Raw genomic sequence first — 13152 nt, 5'->3', positions numbered from 1 at the left:
TCCTGACTATGATCTTTGTGAACTTTCATCTTTTCATTTCATCTTTCATCAATGTAACAGTTTGGTTTTGTTTACAATGAGCTTTTTAGCCTCACAGAGCTGCTAGCATGATGCTGTTTGCAGTTTAGACAAGCAGAATCAGATTTCACCTTCAACGTGAAATAAACTCATCACAAAACATCACTAATATAATGTATGTTGGCATAAAAATATCAACTTAAGGTCTATTTACTAGCTTTTTGCTCAGTGGAAGTCATCTGCTGTAGGTTAAAAACTCCATCTGCAGAGGAGGCAGTGTTGTAGTGTTGTAGTGCAAGTCCAGGACTTGGACTCGAGTCCAACTCAAGTCCTGATTTTCAGGACTTGTGACTCAGACTTGGACTTGGACTCGAGCATTGACTGCCTTTGGAATCGGAAGTTGGAGACGAGGACTCAGACTTGTTAATTTTGTTTTTGTTTGAAACTCAACTCAACCTTGATGACTCGGACTCAGCCTAGAGTAATGAGGACTCGACTTGGACTCGACTCAGACTCTTCTTTGGTGACTTGGACTCGGACTGGAACACTGGGGGCTCAAGACTCGTCTTGGACTCGAGATTTAGGACTTGACTACAATACTGTGAGGACTGTAAGATGTGGTTTAAAGTAGTGCTAACACAATTACTTTACTAATCGATCATCAAGTCACTAATCAAGGAACAATCCCAAATATTTCCTGTTTTATCTTTTCTTCAATGTGAGACTTTGTTACTCTGCTCTGTTATATCATCATGGTTGAATATTTTTAGTGTTTTTTACCAAACAAAACATCTTGGAACTTGTGAGGCAGCACTAAATACATTTTACAGCTTGTAATTATTTACTTTTACCTGAGGTAAATTGGGAAACGCCAGTCTTTTACTTGTCGTTGAGTTGTTTTTTTTTTAATGTAGCACTGCTGCATTTATTTAAGTAAAGGATTATATTGTAGAAATATTTAGTGTATTTCTTACAACACTGTGGGTAAATCGTGGGTGGTGGAAAAAAGTAGAGTGTCTGCACACTGGATTATAACTCCCATAGTCTTTTTATTATAATTGAGTGAAAAAGGCAGAGTTTTGATCCTACTGAGTCTTCATGACAGGTGGTGACATTTAAAACTACTCAGAACTACCTTTTTAAAACTTCTTTTAATGTTTGATTTAATATCCCCTGCTACTTAACATACTTTTAGTGTGTTCTCCTGCTTTTAGTGTGTTTTATATATAGACTTTTCCCTTATTCATCTGTATAAAACATCTTTGAGTACCTTGTAAAGCGCTTTATAAATAAAATATATTATTATTACTATTCATACATGACCAGAAACCCCTTGCCCACCACATATGTATATACTATATGTATATACTAGTGCTGTTATGTATATATGTGTGTGTCTGTTCAAATGTGTGCAGTGTTTATTATGCAGGCCTGGTAGCTGGCTGAGGGGACACAGTGACACCTGAGAGTGTTGGAGGATTTTGGTCTGAGTCCATGCTGTTACAGTAAGCCATTTGGCCCCAGACCTTCCCTGCCGCTACACTCGCACAGCTGTGAATGGAAAAAAAAAACAAAAAAAAAAACACACCACCTATATAAAACAATGCAACTGTGTCTACTACAACCTCACAACTGCCTTTTACAACCTGTTTTGTACCTTTCCGGTCAACCCAGGTAGTTTTCTTTGTTTTTCCAGCCAGGAACAACATAGGCACACCCATCTGTTAGGCTGTCCAGGTGTTACGGGAAAACCATTTCAGTGATGATTTAAGTGAAAATAAAGTTAGTCACAATGAGTTTCAAATGCTGTACAGTGTGTGTGTGTGTGTGTGTATAGGTGGGGGATGGTGAATAGTCAGCTTAGAAAAATATTGTGGTTTGAGTGAGTGCGTCGGTGCGTGTGTCACAATGAGCTGGTCAGTTAGGCTTGTGCAAACACATACATGCTCATGCACACGTGTTTTTTTTGAGTGCATTTGACTATCTGTATGCTTCCCATATGGTTTTTATTGATCCGTGTCCCTATTATACCCCTTCTGCTCCCTCTCTTTCTCTCTGTCTTTCTCTGTGTGCGCTGATGGTGAAGGAATGATGGAATGCTGGAGGGTAAATCTCTGGTTTCCTGGAAGCTGGTCTGGCTTTATCAGAAGCGGCTGTGACAATACTCGAGCTGATGGGCCAACCAAACGTCTTTCCTATAAGCACTGATCAGCCAACAAAAAGCCTTCCTGGAAGAAATAATCAGCAAACCGGAGGCCCTTCCTGGAAGACCAATGTGGATCGCTCGTTGCAGGGAATATTCCTAATCCTTTAATATTCTTTCCACCTTCTACGCTTGACACCGTTGATATTGGCATGAGCTCAAAAATGAAAAAAAAAAAGAAGAAACTGTCAATAACACTTTTAAGCAGACCGTAAAACCTTATCAGTCAAACTGTCATCATTTTTTAAACATTCTCCCCTGTTGCACAACTTGCTTCACGTTTCCTCGTGCAGCATTAAAACACGATGTTAAAGCTATGAGGGGCGGTGCCCAAACTTTAGTGTGAATGTTTTGATTGTTGGAAAAAAAAAAAAAAAAAGTCCAAACCGAGCTCAGTTGTTTGAGAGCCGGGTGTTGTGCTTGGCCGAGACACTGTTGACAACTGTTGAGCTGGACACAGCAAGTCATTACCCAGAAAATGAATCACCGTGGAAAGACTTTCTATGAGTGTGTGAGATTCACGAGAGGAGCTGAGGATACAGGCAGGATATTCCAGCCCCACTAACCAGGCAACTATGGGGAACATAAAATGAGTCACAGTGAGCTGAGCTGGCTTATTTAGACAATGTGTGTGTGTGTTAGTGTGTGAAACTGGATTATTCTGGTTGGATTTTGGGAAGACGACTCGGTCATTGCTGTTTGTCTCTTGAGCTACGTCATTTTTGTCTATAATTGCCCACTCAATCCTCCTCTCATAAACAAATAGTGTCACCCACCTACATACACACACACACGCAGACACACACAGACGTACAAACAGAAACTTTAGACACTCACATTTTTCCTGGGAGTGTCATAACAAAATAAGGAACCACGGACGTCTTTTAGAACCATTGTAATTACCTGTACTAAGGTAAGCTGTAAAAACAGTTATTAAACATTGTCCTCTCATTCCCACCATCACTCCCACAAAGGTCTGTGACTTCTGGCTTGTATCCAGATGTGTGTGTGTGTGTGTGTGTGTGTATGTGTGTGTGTGGTAAATGGTGTCATTGTATAGTGTAATGTCAGTGAACGTCAGTAGTCGGAGTGAAAATAGTCAGTTTCCCTGCACTTGATGCTCTTTCTGCATCATTTTGTTTTCTTTATTTCATTCTTTCCAGGTGGAGTCCCCATCTCTCTCTCTCTCTCTCTCTCTCTCTCTCCCTCTCTTTCTCTCTCTCTCACAGACTCACAAACACAGACACCTCATTCCCTCTTTCTCATACGCACACTAACACCAGGCAAGCCGTAAAAACTCAACTCAATTAAAGTGCCTCTTTCCTGGAAGCCAGCCTCAGACAGAACACTAGGTATGCAGGGAATGGGAACCGTGTGTGTGTGTGTGTGCGTGTGTGTGTGTGTGCCTGTGTGTGTGTGTGTGTGTGTGTGTATGTGTGTGTGTGTGTGTGTATGTGTGTGAGAGGAATCAAGAATTTTTAGAAACTCACCTCCTGCTTCATTTTACCAACAGCAATCTTGCTAGACCAACCTTTTACACACACACGCACACACACACGTGCACGTACACACACACACACACACGTGCACGTACACACACACACACACACACACACACACACACACACACACACACACACACACACACACGTGCACGTACACACACACATACTACGCATCGCCTGCACACTAAAACCACAGACCATCATAAATCTTCTCCACGTGGACCCTTTCACCTATTTGACCTCTCTCTCTCACACACACACACACACACACGCACAGACACTCAATGGTGGTAAGTACATTTACTCAAGTACTGTACTTAAGTACAATTTTGAGGTACTTGTACTTTACTTGAGTATTTACATTTTATGATACTTAATAATTGCATTCCACTACATTTCAGAGGGAAATATTGTACTTTCTACTCCACTACATTTATTTGACAGCTTTAGTTACTTTTCAGAAGAAGATTTGACACAAGAGATAATATAACAAGCTTTTAAAATACAACACATTGTTAAAGATGAAACCAGTGGTTTCCAACCTTTTTGGCTTTTGACGTCTTTTAAAAAGCAGTGTGTAGTCGGGGTCACATTTCAGATGTCTATGAGTTGTTAACAGCTCCACCAAATAGTGATTTTTCTCTCTAAACTTCTTACATGGTTTCACTTCAACAAATGTTCAAATGATCCAATATTTCACCAAAAATCAAAGATTAGAGAAAAAGTCCAAAAACTGAAAACAGATTTGTGTATCAGAACTTTGTTTTTTCTTATTTTCTCTTCCATTAATCATCTCACGACCCCTCAGATTTATTTGGTGACCCTTTGGAGGGGCCCTGACCCCTAGGTTGGGAACCACTGGACTAAACTAGCTAACTGTATATAAAGTAGTTGAAACTAGCTCCACCTCCAGCAGCTACAACAGTAACATGCTACTCTAACACTGATGCTTCAGTATAAATAATCTAATGATGTCATATATAATAATATATCAGTCAGAGGGAACAAAGCACTACTTTTACTTTAGGTACATAATGCTGTTAATACTTATATACTTTCACTGAAGTAGGATTTTTCATATGGGACTTTTACTTGTGATGTAGTATTTTTACATTACTGTAAGTAAGTAAAGGATCTAAATACTTCTTCCACCACTATGTCTTCAGAATTACAAAAGAAAGCAAAGACCAGCTTTTCCAGTTTCCTTAATGAATTTAGAACGGTAGGTCCTTTAAGGATGCAAAGAGATGATGCAAGTTTCCAGTAAGGGAACTTTGAATTCTGAGGAATCATGATGAGGAGCGAAAAACATGTTCAAATGATCCAATTTTTCACCAAAATTCAAAGATTAGAGAAAAAGTCCAAAAACTAAAAACAGATTTGTGTTTCAGAAGTTTGTTTTTTCTTCTTTCCTCTCCCATTAATCATCTTACGACCCCTCAGATTTATCTGGTGACCCTTTGGAGGGGCCCAACCCCTAGGATGGGAACCACTGGACTAAACTAGCTAACTATATATAAAGTGGTTGAAACTAGCTCCACCTCCAGCAGCTACAACGGTAACATGCTGCTCTAACACTGATGCTTCAGTATTAATAATCTAATGATGTCATATATAATAATATATCAGTCAGAGGGAACAAACTACTACTTTTACTGCAATACTTTAACTACATTTAACTGATAATACTTATATACTTTTACTTAAGTAGGATTTTTCATGCAGGACTTTTACTTGTAATGGAGTATTTTTACATTGTTGTATTGGTATTTTTACTTACGTAAAGGATCTGAGTACTTCTCCCACTACTGCACACGCTCTCTCTAGAGGACACCATCCTCTCTCAGCCCCTCGGGCAGGATGTATAAAACCCTGCTGCATTCCTTTCCAGTTAGGTCCAACCCAACGTGAGCCCTCTACACAGTAACTGCTGTGTCAAAGTGTAGTGTGTGTGAGTGTCAACGTAACTGTGTGTTTCTGGGAATCCCTTTGTTATACTATGTGTTGTGTACATCTGTAGGGTGTGTCTCACAAAACTGCGCTCCCAGCCCCTTCCTATATGCTCTCTGATGCCTATGGAATTTACCCACAATGCTCCAGCAGTGAAAACAAGAAGTGATGATTGCAGTAATTTTAACCCTATGAATGTGTATCCAGCTCTGGTCCGACTCTTTAAAAGCCTGCTGACTGAATAAACACTGCTTTGTTTAACTAGGAAATCCCATTTGGCAGTATATAATCTTGTTGTGAGGCCAGGCATTGCTGGAATACAGACTGCCTAACAATACATTACGGTAAGTTAGAGCTTATTCAGTCAATATTGACTCAGTGACTGTGTGAGTGAAATGAGGAGCAGTGAAGGAGGCAAAGAAACACACACACACACACACACACACACAAACACACACACAATGAAGCAACACACAGGGCAAAAGCATTGACTTTTGTAAAAATAGTGCTCTTTAATATAAATTATTGAAATATCTTAGAAATATAAATATGTGCAACGTTCCTTTTCATTTATTTTTCTTTTGTAATGCTTTGTCGTTTCAGATATTACAGCTTGTATTTGCCAGACTAGTGGCCAGCCTTTTGCAAGAGTCTTTATAAAAGACAAATGATTCACATACACGTGAGGTCGACTGGTGAGACACATGTACAAACATGATGTGTGTGGTTAAAATAAAATAAAGACTGGGATTTGACCAAAAAAAACAAACAAACAAACAAACAAAAAACAACAGACAAACATGTATTATGATGGTATATTTCAGCACTCTTTCCTCAAGTGGTCACATAAGATCACAAAAACTGTTTAATGTGAGAAAGGCTACCACTCCAATATGGATCACAGGTAAGTATGAGGAGCGCTGTTTAAGTGAAAACCATTTTGATCAAATCCGAGTCTTACATTTTGTTTTTATAAAAGGCTTTTTTTTTCTTTCTTTTTTTTTTTCTTTAAAGAATCGATTTTTGGGAAGACTTGTGTTCCCTTTTTGACATTCAGACAGACAAACCAAACTCCTGTTTCAGAGGTAACGATGGAAGGTAGAAGGGGGGGGCTAGAGAAACACCTTTAGTTAGCAGTTACGTCCACAGAATCACATCACAGTTCATTTCCTCTCTTGTCTCCTTCATGAATGGTGAAAATAAGCGAGTCGGGAGAGCAGTTTGGGAAAAGGTCTTATACATAAACAAACCACAAAGAAAGAAGTGAGCTTGAGATGATAATGTAAAGAAGAAATCCCCCGTGAGAGGGGTGAAACAGACAGAATTAAGACTCGGTCTAAACTTTCTTTTTCACATGAAGCTTTTTGGCTTGTCTGAGCGCAAACCAAGCTTTATATTTACAGGAGCCGCGTCCTGTTGAGCTTTATCACTTCCTCTAAGTCTGGGACATCAATCACGTCAATGTTTTTGTTTAGCTGTATACCAGTATGTCTCCTCCCCCTTCTCCTCTACACTAGCCCCCCTCCTCAGCACTCTGTCCTCTTCAGTTTCCTTTTTCCTAATCCCATTTCCCGCTCTTCTTTCTCCTTCGTTCACTCCCTCATCTCACCCTCCTCTCCTCTCCTCCTCCCCCTACCTCCACCACCACCACCAATCTCTAGGATCATCATCATCATCATCATTCCCCAAGGAGCTTTACAGTGTCGCTGACATTTTTCCAGCCAGTCTGGATAAAAATAAGTTCTACTGTTTTGTTTGGTCCCTTGCCAAGGCTTTTGTCTCAGCAACAGCAGCCTGTTTTCTGTCACTGTCAAAGCGCACATGCAGCTCCGAAACACACACAAAAAAAAAAAAGAAAAAAAGGAAAGGCAGGGAATCGGTAATGAAGGAGAACCAAGACATAAACAGCGGAGAGGGAAAAGATGCTTTGTAATGCTGTTTTTCCCCCCCTTTTCCTCCCACACTAACAAAATCTACATGTGGGCCTGCACCTGAGTGTGTGCGTGTGTGCGTGTGTGGAGATAGCGTGCATGACCACCCCCCTGCTCCCCCTCTATGAGGCAACATTTGCGGGAAGCAGCAGCAATGGAAATGTGCGCACCACCACCACAATACACACACACACGCACACACACACACTCAGACACACAAATTCTGTATGTTCTCTGCTTTGGGCCCCTCTTGTGGACTTTGCTTTTTCTCTGTTGCACTATTTTCTTTCACCTTTTCTGTTCATTTCTGTCTTTCTGTCCGTCCAGTGATCCAAAATGTTGTAAATGTCAGGCTGACAGAGGAGAGGAGAGGTTTCTGCTAAAGCATATTAAACCAACAGGGGATCACTAGCAGTGTGTTCATCGTTAATATTGACCAATCGGGTTAATCTTCTACGAGGCTCTGCTCTGCGTCTAAGTCAGTCATAGAAAACATTGACCTTTAACCTCTGGTTTCATCTGCCACTCACACTAGTGGTCAGTTTTTTTTTTTGCAAGGCAGGACGGACAAGGTATCCGTGGTTACCCAAATCACACTCCTCACCCCAGACAACAGGTCTGAGGGAGACTGTTAGGTAGACGATGGCTGTCAGTGTTGAAACAGATCTGGGAACAGATGATTTCTGACCTCACTGGTTTCTGACTGCTAACTCTGGTCAGTATATGATGGCATATTCACGTATGCGCTGAGTACTGGTCTGTGCCTTCCTCCGGGTGTCTGGTCCATGTGGTGGAACCTCTGCAGTTCCTGTCAGTCATATGGGGGCATCATACTCCTCAAGGAAGTCTCTAAGTGTGTGCGGGAGCTGCTCGGCTCGCTCCGACCCCCCAAAGCCTCTGTTATTCAGGGTTCTCCTGCACATGTGCTGCAGGGACGAGAGAGAACTTGAGAGGGGTCGGCGCAACTCCAAGGGAATCCTCTCTCCGCCGGTGTGGATCAGATACACGCTGGGCGCTTTCATTTCTTCTGAGTTCCCGCCACACGCTCCTTCTCTGCTCCTCGCAGCATCAGGCCCTTTCCCCATGTAGTGCGCAATGAGTTTCAGCACACAGTCGAACTGCGGGGGTTCTTGGGTGCTTTGGGAGTCCGGCTGTAAGAAGAAGCCGCCTCCCTCGCTGTGGATGCGCAGGTTCTTGGGCCCACGGACCGTCTGGACAGAGAGGGTGAAAAAGTGGTGGTGGTCGGAGGAATCCCGGATCAGAAAAGTGCCCGGGGGTTCAGAGCGTAGCAAGGAGCTGGCCTCCCGTCCCCCAACAGCCCCCCAGTAAAACCCACTCTCCTGGAGCTTACGCAGTGCACGCATCACCTGAAACAGGTAGAAAGGATGTTGACATTATTATGTTTTCAGCCAGTGTGAATGTTTACATTTCAATAATGCTGTTTTTCTAAAACTTCAGGTGTGACTGACCTGCTGGTAGTGTGCATGCGAGCTGAAGGGCTTGTAGTGATGCGGGGTAAAGTTCGACCCCTGAACCCTGCCCTCTGGAGGGATCCCGCTGCTCATGGCGAGGGGGTTGCGTCCACCGGAGGCTACCATGGCGCCATGGCCCCCTGCCTCTGCCCTCTGGCCGAGAGGCAGGGGGCCCAGAGCAGGAGCGCCGAGGTGGACAGGTGGAAAAGAGTTGGGGGCAGAGGAAGAGGGAAGAGAGGGGGAACGGGGCGAGGGCGGCGGGGTCACACACCGGGTCCAGGGCCCCGGGGCAGAGGAGTCTGATGCATCCAGAGAGGGGCTGGGAGAGAGCACCTAAACACAGCTGGAGAGGCAGGGAAGGATGGAGGACAGATTAGGCATCTATATATAGGCTGATGCACACATGCAAACTCTGAAATTTACACTCATTCATAAATAAATGGCTTCTTTGCCTCACTGGACCTCTCGGTTTACAACTGTGACAAATGCACAAGGCAAGACTGCACAGCGAGCAGGCGGGTTATATTTAGTTTAAATGAATGAGCCTCATGCTGCTGCTGCTGCTGCTGCTGCACCGTGCAGCCAGACAGCAACTGGATCCTGATTGCTTTCAATTGTCTTCGACCGGGCGAACCGCAACAAGGGACTTCAGAAACGGGGTCACACACAGAGAGACAGAGAGAAAGAGGGAGGGGGGGGGGGGGGGGGGGGGGAAAGAGAGAGTCCGGCGCGCTTTTTTCTCCCCCTCTTTCAATAAATAACTCCTTATTCCCAGCTCGGTTGCGCCACAGTGGTCCCATTCTCCGGTTTCACTGTGACTAAAAAGGTGTCCGGTCTTGTCTGGGTTGATCCCCGGTGGGCTCAGAGCCGGAGAGAGCGGCTGAAGCAGGAGGCGCCATAACGGCACGGAGCCGCTAGAATGGAAGTCGATCCAATATTCACAAATATTGCAAAACAACCCCAAAATTTACACTACCAGCAAAAAAAAAAAAACCCCGTCTGCACTGCACCAAGAGCAGCTAAACAACATATGCTGTGGCTTTAACCTCTTCTTTGTCATTCAGGCTGTGCATGAAGTGTAACTATGTTATTAATACTGTAGCACTTTAAGTTACACCATGAATGAAAAGTGCGGCACAAATAAAACGCATTATTATTTATCATTATTATTATTATTATGTCTTTCCCAGTGTTTTTTAACTTACCTTGCGGATATGTGCAGCCCCGCACCGCAGGCGCTCGTCGCAAAAGGAAAAGATATGCAAACTACCCGAGAGTAGTGCTAGATGAATTATTAACTCAGGCATTAAAATCCAAAAAAAGAAAAAAAAAAAAAAAAAAAAAGAGAGAGGATCCGTAGAGTGTGCGGGTTTCTGTCCTGACCGGAGGAATGTGGCGGTGGTGGTATCTGCCTGCCGGAGAAACCCTGTCCGTGTGTGTGGAGGAAGGTTACTGGAGGTTGTTTCCAGTGAAGCTCCGCCTCCTGCGCTCAGAGGCTCTTCCAGTAAACACACGCACGCGCCCGCCCGCACGCACACGCACGCACGCACACGCACAGCCAAGCTCGGGGCGCACGTGCTCGCGCCCATGATCTTATAATACATCCATGGCTCGAGCGCTCTCTCTCTCTCTCTCTCTCTCTCTCTCTGTCTCTCTCTCTTTGGCAGATTGCCAATAACTAATCAGCGTGACCTTTTGCCGGGCTGTTTCCTGGTACTGTTGAGTTCCCGTCCCGACAAGGTGAACATGTTAAAAGCTTCACATATGGCGCAACAGAAAACAATAATCTGTCAAATGATGAAATGTATGGTGCAGATTTCACTGCAGATATAGGAGCTGTTTTACATATTGTGTAACATGAAGACTTACATATGGTCCTGAAGCAGTGGTGCTCAAACTTTTTCACATAAAGGACCCCTAAACTGACACAAATTAGACCAGGACGCCCATCTGATAAGAGTTTTGTTTTTAGATGTTTTATTACAGAAAGTGAAAGAAACACATGAACAAAATAGTCAAACATTTTGTCATTGTGTTACTTATGGATGGAAATATATTGAAAATAAATGATTCCCCTTTTTGCCGGGGGCCCCCTAGAACCCCCTCATGGACCCCCGGGGGTCCCTGGACCCCACTTTTTGCTGGGACCCCACGGTCTTAAGTCACTACACTACCTCGATTATTAACATTTTACTGCTTTATTTCATAATTTTATATATTTTTTATTATCTTTATTGTGTGTATTATCTTTTCTTAACTACTCGTCTTTTAATGTTGTCTTATTCAATTAACTTTTTGGCTTTTTAGTTAGTTTGGTGTGCATTAAAATCCATTTAAATCCATTTTTTACATCCTATGTTTTATCAATTGCTTGTCAAGCTTTTGATTTGTTTGAAAGGTGCTATATAAATAAAGTTTGATTGATTGATTACCTTTGCACATATTCATTCAAACAAATATTAAGGCGTGGACTAAGAAGTATCAAGATCTGTCACTATAAGTAAAAGTAGCAATGTCATGTAAAAAAAAACTACAACTTACAAGTAAAAGTCAAAAAAATGCAGAAGCATTATTAGTAAAATACTCACTTAAACCTCACTGACCTGCATTATAAACTCATCCTGTGCAGCCAAACGTCGCCCAAACCCACAGAACCTATTATGTATTCTAGTCGAGATCCTAGAGTTTCCAGAGATACCAAATATGTCAGGTTGAATTTTGGAGAAATGTGGTGTATGTGCATATATGTGCAATTAACTGTTGGAACAAGCTGATACAGAATATATAGTGTGGAATAAGGTTGTTTTTACAACTTTAAAGCTCCATAAGGGGATAAAAAGGGGAAATCTGTATGTTAAAGAGTTTCAAGGATCAACTAAAAGTAGTTATTCTGCTTTATATTGTGTAATATTATTATATATATTACATTATTGATTATTATTACTGATGCATTCACATGCAAGCAGCATTTTAATATAGCTGCAGTAGTTTAACTGCTTTGTTTGTTTAATCTAGACAATGCATCATCATATTTTAAAGCCATCATATATTTGTTTATGTCGGATCTTAATCTGCAAAGTGATAGTGACTATAGCTATACAATAAATGTAGTGGAGTTAAAAAGTTATTCACATTTACATCTGAAAAGTTAAGTAGAAAGTGTCATAAAATAGAAGGTAGATAATAGAAAATAGGAGGAAAGTATAACCCTTTCTTGTTTTTTTCACTCAACCTTCATCACAACATGACAGATGATTAACATTTCACCTCCTGGCCGATTGTAAGGTCCCTCGGGTAAAGATAAGGTCCCTCGGGCCCTCGTGTCATGTCAGGAAGCATCAGACTTACTGTAAGTGCTCTTGAGCAACATCCAGCTACGGGAATGCTGCTCTATTTCAGAGCCTGAACTGAAACACATCATTAGAGGTTAAAGTCCTGCATTCAAAGACTTAATTTGATTACAAATATGTGTGTTTTATCACTGAAAATACGAAAAGTAAAAGGACACATTGTGCAGAACGCTCTCTGTTAGTGTTATATTATTGTATTATTGGAGTATTATGACATTTTAATGCTGCACAGTTGACGTGGCCCCAACTTAAACTAATTTATACACTGTTGGATAGTTTAATGTGCTTTATAACTATTCATTGCATTGCACATTATAGTTAAAGTAGCTGCAGATATCAGATAAATGCAGTAAAAAAGTGCAATATTACTGTTTGTAGTGAATTAAAAGTATATATAGTATCAGAAAAAGGTAAAGTACCTCTGAATTATACTTCTTGGAGACTAACTTCTTGTTAGAAAAATGTAAATTATAATAACATTGATACTAACTTTGGGTTTAACGAAGAATCAATTATCACAATGGTTGGTGATAAATTTAATAGCTGAAAACAAAGCAATTAGTCGACTAATCCCCTGAGACTAACCACCGCACTGCCATAACAATAGTGTTATTATGGTATAATAATGATGCGTATCATGTGCAGCAAGTTTAAGGCCCTCCCATTGCCAAGAAGGACTAAGAGTCTTTTAGCTGGAACTAAAACCTGCATACATTACACGCT

At 41.7% G+C, this 13152-nt stretch overlaps 1 protein-coding gene across 1 annotated transcript; it reads right to left on the bottom strand.

The window, feature by feature from the left end:
- Positions 1–6163: 6163 nt before the first annotated feature.
- socs3b (suppressor of cytokine signaling 3b) lies at positions 6164–10587 on the bottom strand. The gene is made up of 3 exons (XM_067575905.1): positions 10285–10587; positions 9077–9422; positions 6164–8974 (listed from the first exon to the last, which is right to left on the bottom strand). Exons 2-3 carry the CDS (start codon positions 9203–9205, stop codon positions 8423–8425), a joined length of 681 nt encoding a protein of 226 aa, XP_067432006.1. The 5' UTR covers positions 9206–9422; positions 10285–10587; the 3' UTR covers positions 6164–8422.
- Between the last annotated feature and the right edge of the window lie 2565 nt (positions 10588–13152).

The sequence above is a fragment of the Thunnus thynnus genome, chromosome 20 (assembly GCF_963924715.1).
Source record: "Thunnus thynnus chromosome 20, fThuThy2.1, whole genome shotgun sequence".
In the NCBI taxonomy this organism is placed as follows: domain Eukaryota; kingdom Metazoa; phylum Chordata; class Actinopteri; order Scombriformes; family Scombridae; genus Thunnus; species Thunnus thynnus.
Note: the sequence above shows the minus strand (reverse complement) of the source record. Positions and strands in the feature narration are given on the sequence as shown.

What these genes read in the sequence shown, in the direction of transcription:
- socs3b (XM_067575905.1), bottom strand. Translation starts at nt 9,205, where the DNA reads ATGGTAGCCTCCGGTGGACGCAACCCCCTCGCCATGAGCAGCGGGATC. An exon ending in CGCATGCACACTACCAGCAG is followed by an intron (nt 8,975 to 9,076) that starts GTCAGTCACACC and finishes TACCTGTTTCAG; the next exon opens with GTGATGCGTGCACTGCGTAA.